At 50.4% G+C, this 12,783-nt stretch overlaps 1 protein-coding gene across 14 annotated transcripts in view; it reads left to right on the top strand.

Moving 5' to 3' along the window:
- ATP11A (ATPase phospholipid transporting 11A) overlaps positions 1-12,783 on the top strand; it is a 180,580-nt gene that overhangs the window by 150,034 nt on the left and 17,763 nt on the right. For 13 of the 14 annotated variants that reach the window (XM_064361857.1, XM_064361854.1, XM_064361853.1 and 10 more), the window contains exons 18-24: positions 246-427; positions 3,914-4,165; positions 6,000-6,174; positions 7,863-7,965; positions 8,191-8,336; positions 10,172-10,231; positions 11,013-11,140. In XM_064361857.1, the coding sequence (XP_064217927.1) occupies positions 246-427; positions 3,914-4,165; positions 6,000-6,174; positions 7,863-7,965; positions 8,191-8,336; positions 10,172-10,231; positions 11,013-11,140 (1,046 nt within the window). The remainder of the gene's footprint in view (positions 1-245; positions 428-3,913; positions 4,166-5,999; positions 6,175-7,862; positions 7,966-8,190; positions 8,337-10,171; positions 10,232-11,012; positions 11,141-12,783) is intronic. The other variant, XM_064361855.1, reaches the window with a different exon arrangement.

The following is a 12,783-nucleotide window of genomic DNA, read 5'->3' as shown; positions in this document are numbered from 1 at the left end:
TGCTCCTCCCTCCCTCCCTCCTTTCTTTCTTTTCTTTCTTTCCTTCTTTCTTTCTTTTTCTTTCTTTCTCTCTCTCTTTCTCTCTCTCTCTTTCTTTCTTCTTTTTTTTCTTTCCTTAGTATCATACATTTTGAAAGGGTTGTAATTCTTGGGTAGGTCATTCTAATTAGAGAGAAGGCCGTGGAGCGTCATATTTCACCGAGTGACACCTTGAATTCGTGTAAACACTGTGTCGTCTTCTGCAGGAGGGGCTCCGGACTTTGTGTGTGGCCTATAAAAGGCTGATCCCAGAAGAATATGAAGGCATCTGTCAACTGCTGCAGGCTGCCAAGGTGGCCCTTCAAGATCGAGAGAAAAAGTTAGCAGAAGCGTATGAGCAGATCGAGAAAGATCTTATTCTGCTTGGTGCTACGGCTGTTGAGGACCGGTAAAGTAAACGCACGCACCCTGTCCTGAGAGACAAGTGGTGCGAGCTGGCGGCCCGGGGTGCGTGAGGATGAGGGGACAGGGGGAGGCTACCCACACAGCTGACGGGCGTGTTTCTGCTCGGGGAGAGGCTAGGTGTCTTGCTGCATGCTTGAGTCATGTCAGGAAGGTCATGCCTGGGGGGTATTTTGTTGTCGATGAATAAGCCGGCTGAAACCACTTTCCCAGGAAGTAGTGAAAATAGCTTGTTCCTATCATCTTATGAACAGGCAAGATAGAAGGGCTTTTAAAAATTGTTTCTTTCTTCTTTTTTTTTTTTTTAAAGGGATAGCATCTTGCAGTGTTGCCCAGGCGCAGTGCAGTGGCACGATCACAACTCACTGCAGCCTCAGACTTCTGGGCTCAAGCTGTCCTCCCTTCTCAGCCTCCTGAGTAGCTAGAGCTTCAAGCACATACCGCCATGCCTGGTTAATTTTTTCTATTTTTTGTAGAGATAGGATCTGACTGTGTTGCCCAGGCTGGTCTCAAACCCCTGGCCTCAAGCAGTGCTCCCACCTCAGCCTCTGAAAGTGCTGGAATTGCAGGCGTGAGCATCGTGCCTGGCTGTAACTTCTCTTTAGGATGGAATCAGTCGCTGACTCTGTTCCTAAACTGTTGCTAGTTTTTTCCAAATGCTGATATTACTTCTTAGATCATTACCTACTCATTATATTTATCATTACCTGAAAAAACTTAATGAAGTAGAAAATCACAAAACCTAATCATCATCATAACTGGTAAAATACCAGTTACAGATGTTCCGGCAGCTCTAGGGGAAGAGCCACCAGCGCGCCCTGCTCCACAGTTGGGGTGAACGTCGTGTGAGGCTGAGACCACCAAGACGCGGTCTTCTGGTCTACATGGTGTCTTCCCGGCTGAGTCAAAGGCATGCATTTCAGTGGTTTGTAGGAATAGAGAAGAGGAAAAAAAAGGCCCCCATTTCTGAGAATGAAGCAGAAGCTTCAGGAAGTTTGCAGGGAGTTTATCTCCTAGAAGAGGTTAAAAGCATAAAGTTTAAAAGTCTTTAAGATCCATTTCAGTCCAAAACGTAAATCCTCATCACTAACCTGCATTTTCTGAGTGTGTTTAACAAACATGCCCGGAGTTCTTGATCTGAATGGAGTATTAGGCAGAGCAGGAGGTTTTGATTTGGTGGTTTTGTGTTTTGTTTTGTTAGAGGAAGCGCACGGAGCACCGTGTAAACACGCGTTGCACACGGACAGGCTCCAGAGCGCAGGGCCGCGGCCGCTGAGAGGCGTTGTTGCTGATGCCGCTGGGAGCGGGGCCTGCTCCCGTGGTCAGCCACTCGCCTGCGGTCTGTCCGGGAGAAGAGGGGTGTCCGTAGGTCGGTCTTTGCCAGGGGAGCAGCTGGGTCAATCTTTACAGGCTGTGGTGGAGGAGCCTGAGGTGCCTTGGGCAGAGCAGATGGGATGGAGACCCTGGGGCGGGGGCAGGTTGACTTGACTGGATGGGAATGTAGAAAAGTCGAGAGTTAATGCCTGGTGGGGGAGGGGGGTTGATGCTTGCTTACAAATTAAAATCTCCAGTCAGCAAGTGGGAAGCCTCTGAGCCTCAGCTTCGTTTTGAATAGAAATCTAGGGCCAGGCCTGGTGGAGCACGCCTGTAACCCCAGCCCCCTGGGAGGCTGATGCAGGAGGACTGACTAAGGCCAGGATTTTGAGTCCAGCCTGGGCAACATAGTGAGATCCCACCTCTCACATTTTTTTTAATTGTTCAGGTGTGGTAGGAGGCGCCTCTTGTCCCGGCTACTTGGGAGGCTGAGGAGGGAGGATTGCTTGAGCCCAGGAGTTGGAGGCTGCAGTGAGCTGAGATCGTACCACTGTACTCCAGCCTGGGCAACATAACAAGGCATGCATGCTCCCTCTCTCTCTCTCCATATATGTATGTTATGTATGTACACACACACACGTACACACGCACGCACATATACATATGTACACACATGCACACACATACATATGTACACACACACACACACACACAAAATTAGAGGCATTTTTTCCATCTCTGGAATACCATGATTGTCTGATCTTGAGACTTGTAGCCAGGAGTTCTTCCCAGAGCCTGACCAGATCATTCCAGTTAGAATTTAAAGCCTCTCTTTTCATACGTTATAGAAATAGGGCAGGTTGCTTCACACGAAAGTAGAGTCTAAAACCTAGAGAAAATGCAGGCCCCAAATGAGGCAAGCATGGTTTTGACACCAGATCTTCCAAGGAGAGGGACGTGACCTGCCCACCTGCCCTCAGATACCTGCTGTAGTGTCGCAGACTTTGGGTCTTCCATGTGTAGAATGGATATGACGCTAACGTCCTTACTGGTGACCTCGTGGTAAGGATGAAAGGGCGCACACAGGAAGTGTCACACAGACCTGGCACATGGTAAGCCCATGATGCGTGTTAGCTAGCCATAAAATCAGCAGTGGTATTATCAGTATTTTATATTATGTAGAGGTACCTAGACCCCAAGTGGGTTCTAAGTGAAAACTTTGAACAGTTTATACAAAACGAGATAATGAATATCCCTCACCACCGTGATTCCAGATCCCATCTTTCCATGGTGGAGACATTTGCGTTGGTGGTTATGATAGTCTTTGTTATCAGTAAAATTTTGGTGCTGCCAAAGAAACAGCACTCAGAGATAAATCCTCCCAGCAAGGCAGTTTACTTGTCTAGAAGGGTGTGGTGCACGGAGGGAGCAATGATGGCCGCCGCACGCATGGACAAGGGGGAAGGGGTACTGATGCCTGGCAGGGTGGGGGTGTCTTCTCTTGGCTAGGGTTAGACTGCACAAGCTGGACTAATCCTGATTGGCTGCTTTAAAAAGAGCAGGGGTCCGAGCTGGAGTGGCAGGGTGGCTGTTTTGGTGGGAAGGACGGTTACGGGCAGGTCAGAGCAGGTAGCCAGGGGTGATCAGGTGACGGGAGGAGTCAGGATGGAGCCGGGGGGAGGGGGGAACAGATGTGAACTACTGATAAGAACAAGAACTTTAAAATAGAGAATTAACGAATAAGAGAGCTGAACATAGTGACATACTGATTCTTTGAAGAGAAACTTGGGAGTCGCTGTAACAGTCTTGCCGACAGTTTCCTGAAACGCTCCCCCAGGTAGCGAGTCCCAGTTAGAGAGAAAACTGCCGGGCTCGTCAGACGCCAGTGACACAGGACAGCCCTTTACTTCTCGGATGCTTTATCTGTGTTTATCTCTCTGGTGTTATGAGTGTTTCCCTGTAAAACGCTAATTCAGACCTTCAAAGGCCGCTTCGTGGTCTGTCTTTGTGGTAAGACCACGAGCCACGGCATGGTATGTTTTGATGTTGAGGGGCTGCGATGTTTTGACAGCTTTGCAAGTTTCTGCAGCTCCTTATCGGGACTTCGTGGGTCAGCAGTGAGTTTTCTCTGTGTTTCGTTTGGCTTTGCTTCCCTCAGGCTGCAGGAGAAAGCTGCGGACACCATCGAGGCCCTGCAGAAGGCCGGGATCAAGGTCTGGGTTCTCACGGGAGACAAGATGGAGACGGCCGCGGCCACGTGCTACGCCTGCAAGCTCTTCCGCAGGAACACACAGCTGCTGGAGCTCACCACCAAGAGGATCGAGGAGCAGAGCCTGCACGACGTCCTGTTCGAGCTGAGCAAGACGGTCCTTCGCCACAGCGGGAGCCTGACCAGGGACACCTTCTCCGGGTAGGCAGCACGTCCCCGACCCCACCCCACACTCCCGCAGAGGGGCTTCAGACCCTGTCCCCATCCCACCCCACATTTCCGCAAGAGGGGCTTCAGACCCCGTCCCACCCCACACTCCTGCAGAGGGGCTTCAGACCCCGTCCCACCCCACATTCCCGCAAGAGGGGCTTCAGACCCTGTCCCACCCCACACTCCCGCAGAGGGGCTTCAGGCGCCATCCCTGTCCGCATCCCACTCCACACTCCCGAAACGGCTTCAGACCCCATCCCCGTCCCACCCCACATTCCTGCAAGAGGGGCTTCAGACGCCGTCCCACCCCACACTCCTGCAAGAGGGGCTTCAGACCCCGTCCCACCCCACATTCCCGCAAGAGGGGCTTCAGACCCTGTCCCCATCCCACCCCACATTCCCGCAAGAGGGGCTTCAGACCCCGTCCCACCCCACACTCCCGCAGAGGGGCTTCAGACCCCGTCCCACCCCACACTCCCGCAGAGGGGCTTCAGACCCCGTCCCACCCCACACTCCCGCAGAGGGGCTTCAGACCCCGTCCCACCCCACACTCCCACAGAGGGGCTTCAGACCCAATGGCCTTCACCTGCAGGTCGGTGAACCACATTGTCCTTCCTGGGAATTCAGTTCTCCCCTGGGTCATTAATGCCAGCTTCATAGGGGTCAGGTGAGAACAAGACGGTCTGTTTTTTCCAGCAATGGCGATGTGTCTTTTTGCACACATCTGTGTGTGGGTTCAGTTTCAAACTGCTGGGTAACAGAGGCAAAAAGACATGATTGATAGAATATTTTGAGTGGGATAATTCTCACTGTTCTGAGGCTTAGGGCCTCTGCTGCAGACACCTTCAAGCATCAGCTGGGGGAAGTGGGGATATTCATAACGCGTGGTTGTTCATTAAGACAGAGCAGCACATGCCCGAGAGTTTACCCAGTTACGTTGTTTCGATGCCGTCCTTACTGGTGTTAGACGCATTATCTGAGATTAGGTTTTATTTAAATCATTTCAGTTTCATTCATGTAGATAAAGCGAGAGCAGCTCTCTGATTCACACAAGCTCTTAGTTATTCATAAATAGCACAGACGTTTCTCTACCTGATCTGCAATCTGCAGATCTCCTTTTAGGGATTAGAGATGTTCCTTTTTTTTTTTTTTTTTTGAGATGGAGTCTCAGTCTGTTGCCCAGGCTGGAGTGCAGTGGCTCGATCTTGGCTCACTGCAACTTCCGCCTCCCAGGTTCAAACAATTCTCCTGCCTCAGACGCCCAAGTAGCTGGGATTACAAGCGCTCACCACCACACCTGGCTAATTTTTGTATTTTTAATAGAGATGGGGTTTCACCATGTTGGCCAGGCTGGTCTCGAACTCCTGACCTCAGGTGATCTGCCCGCCTCAGTCTCCCACAGTGCTGGGATTACAGGTGTGAGCCACTGCATCTGGCCTCCTTGTCATTTTGAAAGCAGCAGAGAGGAGCTTATGACCAAGTTCTTCCCAACTTAGGTCGTCCAGGCAGAAACCCAAGGACTTAGCTGTGCAGACAGACTGTGACCAAGAAGGTTTCCAGTAAAGACTGACCAAGATCTTAGACTGCAAGATACGTGCCTTTCTGTTGTTTCAGAAGTACGGGGACTTGGCAAGTCCACAAAGAGAGTATACGCTTGCTCTACCTAAAACAAGAATGTTTCCTTAAAATACACTCTTCAGTGTAGTCTAAGCTGCTCAACGCCATGGATTTGTAGCATCTGTAGATATCCAAAAAAAATACGGAGTCTTCTAAAATCTCTAGATTTCGTTACGGAGCAATGTTTCTGACTCGAGTACTCTCATAGACTTTCGGCAGATATGCAGGACTACGGTTTGATCATCGACGGAGCCGCACTGTCTCTGATCATGAAGCCTCGAGAAGATGGGAGTTCCGGCAACTACAGGGAGCTCTTCCTGGAAATCTGCCGCAGCTGCAGCGCGGTGCTCTGTTGCCGCATGGCGCCCTTGCAGAAGGCCCAGGTCCTGCCCGCCCATCCTCAGCAGCTGCTGGTCAGGGCGTCCGAAACACTGAGAATCACCTCCCATTAGGTCTCACCACCTCGGATTGCTGAAAATTCTAGCAGGGTACCACCTGGTAAAAACAGAAGCGATCATGGTGGAGATTTAAAACTCAGACCTTATTTTGCAGCCTCAGTGATTAGTGAGTGTTGACCAGACGTGTGACCGTTCCAGATGCAGCGGCCGGGACAGCTGCCCTGGCTGGCTCCTGTTTTTGTTTTGTTTTGTTTTGTTTTTGTAAACAAAGCCTATCTCAATCAGTCCCGAGAATGTCCACTAAAGGTGTAGGGGAAGAGAGCTGACATTATTGAGCGCCTGGCATGTGCTCCCACAGACACGAGTGCATTTAGCCTCAGGATCACCCCGACAGACGAGTGAGGGCACCCAGCTTTGCAGACTGGAATAATTTGCCCAAAAGGCTGCAGTTGGGAAATGCCACGAGGATTCAACCTGCCTTGTCCATCAAACTCCAGATATCTCACTCTGCTGTGTTCTTTAGGAAACACACACCCTGAAATTTTTTCTGTAAATACTTTTAAAAGCACTGTGGAATATACATGTAAACATGGATGTCTTTCTGATATCAGGAAGCCTGGAAAAGTTCCACATTTTAGATAAATTAGGCCAATTTCTCTTGAACTGTTCATGAGTAAATTCATAATTGGTCAGAGCAACCCAGTGGGTAAGGTAGAATATGTCTCGCACAAATTCTGGAAACCAAAGAGGTGAAAAGTTGAGGGTTTGTGCATGTGGGTGCACTGATCTGTCACTTTCCCTAAATATACAGAAAAGGGTCCTTCTCAGAACGACGTGCTGAGCCCAGAGCATTCGCAGACCTTCCATGTGGGGAGGACCGTCTGATGTCCCCTCTCCCTCACATCTGTAACAGCACGTAAACCTTACAGGTTACTTCCCGAACGGAACAGCAGCTAAGGGCTTTCCATTGGCTCTTCCTGTATTCCATGGTACTTTTTAAGTCCACTGGCTTTTGAAAAGTTTCATACAAATTGAGTTGTGTCTCAGTTTCCCATCTTGAAACAAGAAGGTGCCCCACACATCTCCCCATCTCTTCATTCTTATTTCTTGCACATACATGGAAAGAAAAAAGACTAGAAAGCAATTGACCAAAAACTTGGAAATTATTTTTATATAACATTTTGTCATATTTGATTTTGTACGTTACAAATTTGAAAATTACAAGAGCATCATCAGGAGTAATTTATTTTTAGAAAGAGATGCTTTATACCAGATAGCTTGAAGTAGCTTGGAATAGTAATGTCTTCTAACAGAACGCAAGGTTCACACTTGCCCCTGTATATTTAAATATACTTTCCCAGTATTTATTTAAATAAATGAATATAACAGTAACCAAGAACTACTTCAAGTATCTCACGTCTCCACCGCCCGGGTTTGCTGCCAGCCTTTTCCAGCTCACGCCGTTTTAATCATCCTTGTTTTGTTTTGCTTTCAATATGAAACAGGTTTTATTCTATATGGAGAAAACAGAATGTAGTAAATTAGCTCCAAGTAGATAGATGATTTTTCACTTGGCCAGACTAACTTCACATCTTTGTTATTTCTGCCTAGTGAATGAATAACCTGTTCAGAAGTGAAACAGGCAGTCAATTCTGCATTTCTCTCTTTTGCAGATTGTCAAATTAATCAAGTTTTCAAAAGAGCACCCAATCACCTTAGCAATTGGCGACGGTGCAAACGATGTCAGCATGATTCTGGAAGCGCACGTGGGCATAGGTGAGCCTCGCCCTTGCTGCTGGCATGTCCTAGTGGCCAGGTCACCCTTCCGCTAGACAAAGGCCCTTGACAGTACGCGGGTGGCGCGTTCAGGACACCCCTGTCACCACCCTCGTGTGTGACCAGCAAGGCTCGTGATGGTGGTTTCGTCGGTTCTTCTCCTGTACCTGCCCAGGTGTGGTGTGCAGAAAGGGTGTCCTCAGCTCCTTCCCTTCCGCCTTCTAGGTGTCATCGGCAAGGAAGGCCGCCAGGCGGCCAGGAACAGCGACTATGCAATTCCGAAGTTTAAGCATTTGAAGAAGATGCTGCTTGTCCACGGGCATTTTTATTACATCAGGATATCTGAGCTCGTGCAGTACTTCTTCTATAAGGTAGGAGGTGGCTGCTCTGTGTCTCGGTCTCAGCAGCAGAGCATGCACAGGGTGGCCCCACCCTTGTTTGAGCCACTTGATCCCCCAAGAGATCATTGATCTCAAAGTAGAAGCAATTGTCAGGAAGGAGGGGGGAATCTGATTGCAGTCCTCCCCTCCCCGAGCCGTCCCTGTCAGGAAGGAGGGGGAATCTGATTGCAGTCATCCCCTCCCCGAGCTGGCCCTGTCAGGAAGGAGGGGGAATCTGATTGCAGTCATCCCCCTCAGCCATCCCTGTCAGGAAGGAAGGGGAATCTGATTGCAGTCATCCCCCCACCAGCCATCCCTGTCAGGAAGGAGGGGGGAATCTGATTGCAGTCATCCCCCCCAGCCATCCCTGTCAGGAAGGAAGGGGAATCTGATTACAGTCATCCCCCGCCAGCCATCCCTGTCAGGAAGGTGGGGGGAATCTGATTGCAGTCATCCTGCCCCAAGCCGTCCTTGTCAGGAAGGAGGGGGAGGGGGTAATCTGATTGCAGTCATCCCGCCCCGAGCTGTCCCTGTCTGGAAGGAGGGGGGAATCTGATTGCAGTCATCCCCCCCCAGCCGTCCCTGTCAGGAAGGAGGGGGGAATCTGATTGCAGACATCCCCCCTCAGCCGTCCCTGTCAGGAAGGAGGGGGGAATCTGATTGCAGACATCCCCCCTCAGCCGTCCCTGTCAGGAAGGAGGGGGGAATCTGATTGCAGACATCCCCCTTCAGCCGTCCCTGTCAGGAAGGAGGGGGGAATCTGATTGCAGGCATCCCCCCTCAGCCGTCCCTGTCAGGAAGGAGGGGGAATCTGATTGCAGACATCCCCCCTCAGCCGTCCCTGTCAGGAAGGAGGGGGAATCTGATTGCAGACATCCCCCCTCAGCCGTCCCTGTCAGGAAGGAGGGGGAATCTGATTGCAGACATCCCTCTTCAGCAATGGCTTTGCTTTCTACAGTTTCCATTACCTACAGTCAACCCAGGCCCAAAATGTCAAACGGAAAATTGCAGAAATAAACAATTCCTAAGTTTTAAATTGCTTGCCATTCCAAGCAGCGTGATGAAGTGTCCCGCTGTCCCACCCTGTCCTTCCCGAGATGTGGCTCGTCCCTTTGTCCAGCGTGTGACGCTGGGTGTACACTGCCCGCACCTTAGTCACTCTGCAGCTGTCTCAGTGACCAGGTTGACAGATCACAGGGAGAAGGGTGAATACAGCACGATAATGTATTTTAAGAGGAAGAGGGCAAGACCACAGTCACATCACTTTTATTATGCTGTGTTATTATGGTTATTCTGTGTTGCTGTTACTTTCTACTGCACCTACGTTATCAGTTAAATGTTATGATGGGTATGTATGTGTCAGAACACACATACCCATCCGCAGTTTCCGCATCCCCCCCGGGGTCTGGGAGTGTGCCCCCGAGGATGAGGAGGGCCTGCTGTGCCAGGAGGAGACCCCCTAGAGCTTTCCTCCCGTCTACAGAACTGAGTGTGACAGCAGTGAGGACCTAGCAGGTGGCACGTCTGAGGCAGGGGTGTTTTTGAATCCTGATCCGTGGTGCGATCCAGTTCTTCACTGTTTGTACTGATACCTGCCCTGCCGCATTCCCCCTTTACATTATCTGTCCTCAGAGCGGCCAGGACATGGGCACATGTGCATTTCAGTTGCCCCTGAAATAAGAGAATGCTTTCCAGAGCCCGTGAGTCCTGTTCTGCAGAAAGCTGGGCACGCGGGATCACTTTCCCGCGTGGGCAGGCCGTGTTGGTAGGTGATAGCACCTCCCACAGCCCCATTTCTGAACTAACCACTGTGCCTTGTCTTCCAGAACGTCTGCTTCATCTTCCCCCAGTTTTTATACCAGTTCTTCTGTGGGTTTTCACAACAGGTCAGTCCTAGGGTCTTCAGGGACAGGCTGTCTCAGCCTTCCTTTCCTTCCCCCAGGGGTGGCTGCCAGGGGGAGGGGAGACTTGGGAATGAGCAGCATTCCAGGATGTCCAGAAGCAGGCAGGGGTGAAGGGTCAGGGACGGGGCAGGGGCCACGGTGCCAGGGAGTTAACTGGCTCCAGGTCTTCTGAGTCTTGGGCCAGTGATGCTGCGGCCTCCCCAGGGCCCAGCAGTGCCAGGCCAGGCTTCCTGACACCACTGCAAGGATTAACTCCAGCTCTGAGGTCCTCATGGGCATGGGCCACCCAGCACTGGCACGTTAACGGCTGCAACGTGCCCATAGGGGAGGAAGACAGTTCCCATCCGGGAGGGGTGAAGGCTCTCTGGGCACCTGCCCCGGATGGACATCTCCTTCTGTTGCGTGTGCGCTCGTGGGAAGTGACCGGGACCAGACACTGAAGCTTGAAGACGGCAGTCAGAATCGCTGACGCTTTATATGACTTTCCCTCCTTTTTTTTTCTTGAAGTTAGTGCTAACAGAATGGGATGAGTCAGCGTTAGGCTTTTTGCCAGCTGTAACTTTCATCCTGAAATCACAGTTTATATCACAGACCCTAGTTGATATCATTAAGCTTTGAAAAGTGCTCTGGTCTTTCTGTGCATTTCAGATGCATTTTATGCTTGTTTTGTGATTCTTTGCAAATAAATATATTTAATCTAAAGATCTAAAAAGTTTGTAAGAACACACTGAGGTGCTCCTTCCTCGTGACTTTCCTCTTTCAGACTTTGTACGACACGGCGTATCTGACCCTGTACAACATCAGCTTCACCTCCCTCCCCATCCTCCTGTACAGCCTCATGGAGCAGCACGTCAGCATCGACGTGCTCAAGAGAGACCCGGCCCTGTACAGGTACGGTCCTCCAGACAGCCTCTCCTGAGAGCAGAGGGAGCAGCTGGGCAGCGCTCTGGCGGTTCCTTCCGACACACGCCCGGCAGACCTCAGTTAGGGCCAGAGGCATTCGGCATCTGCTGACAGTCTTGCTTGGTCGGGAGCCGGTTTAAACTGGAAGCAACATAGTTCAAACGGGGATTCTTCCTGTCTCGCTGGATGGTTTACGCTGCATTTGGACTGTCTGTTTGGAGCCAGTTTGCACTTTCCTGAGCTTTCTCATCGTCCTGAGGAAGCCAGGGTACAGGCGTCTTCCTCTTTGTGACCCCAGAAAATCTGTGACCTAAGTTATTCTTTACAACCATGTGTGTTCCATCCAGTGAGGAACAAGAAAAACTAACGGCTCTGGCTTCAGTGTGTCTTTTCCCCCAAAAGGTTTTTATTTTTTTAATGGTATGGAAGAGATGTTTTTCTGCTCTTCAGAAATGCCCCCCAAGGTCTCTGGCAGATTCCAAGTTAGTGTTTTCCATTGTCTTCTAAATTGTTTGAGTCCGTTTTCGTCTGCTGTGCAGACACACCCGAGACTGGGTAAATTATGAAGGAAAGAGGTGTAAGGGATGGACTCACAGTTCCACATGGCTGGGGAGGCCTCGCAGTCGTGGTGGAAGGCAAAGGAAGAGCAAAGGCACGTCTTAGGTGGCGGCAGGCGAGAGCGCGTGTGCAGGGAGCTGCCCTTTATGAAACCATCAGATCTTGTGAGACTTAGTCACTATCATGAGAAAAGCACGGGAAAAAAAAAACTGTGATTGAATTACCTCCTAGCAGGTCCTTCCCGGGACACATGGGGGTTATGGGGGCTACATTTCAAGATGAGATTTCGGTGGGGACACAGTCAAACCATATAAGTTAAACTTTTATTTTTCAGATAATTTTAGATCCATTTACAGTTGTAAGAAATAATAGAGAGATTCTGTGGGCCCCGATCCTGTGTCCCTCAGCGGTGACACATGAGAAACTGCAGTCCAGCATCATATCCAGTGATGTTGTGCCCTTCACCCCTTCCCCCATTCAAATCACCCAGCTTTGCCTGCACTCGTGTGCATGTGTGTACATGACACACGTGTGTGTCCAGGTCTGTGCAGCCTTCTCACATGTGTGTGTGTATGTGACACGTGTGTGTGTTCAGGTCTGTGCAGCCTCACACGTGTGTGTGTATGTCCGTGCATGTTCAGGTCTGTGCAGCTGCCTCACATGTGTGCATCTGTGTATGTGATGTGTGTTTGTGTTAAAGGTCTGTGCAGCCTCATGCGTACGTGTGCATATGTCACACGTGTGTGTGCATGTTCAGGTCTGTGCAGCCTCACATTGCATGCATATGTGTACATGACACGTGTACGTGTTCAGGTGTGTACAGCCGCCTCACATGTGTGCATGTGTGTACATGGCACGTGTGTGTGTGTTCAGGTCTGTGCAGTCTCACGTGTACACGTGTGTGACACTTGTATGTGTTCAGGTCTGTGCAGCCTCACATGTGCATGTGTGTACATGACACGCGTGTGTTCAGGTATGTGCAGCCTCGTGTGCATGTGGGTACGTGATGTGTGTGTTCAGGTCTGTGCAGCCACCTCACGTGTACGTGTGTATGTGACACGTGTGTGTGTTCA

Source organism: Aotus nancymaae, unplaced genomic scaffold (assembly GCF_030222135.1).
Source record: "Aotus nancymaae isolate 86718 unplaced genomic scaffold, 86718_ANA_hifiasm-v0.15.2.pri h1tg000044l, whole genome shotgun sequence".
Classification (NCBI taxonomy): Eukaryota; Metazoa; Chordata; class Mammalia; order Primates; family Aotidae; genus Aotus; species Aotus nancymaae.
Note: the sequence above shows the minus strand (reverse complement) of the source record. Positions and strands in the feature narration are given on the sequence as shown.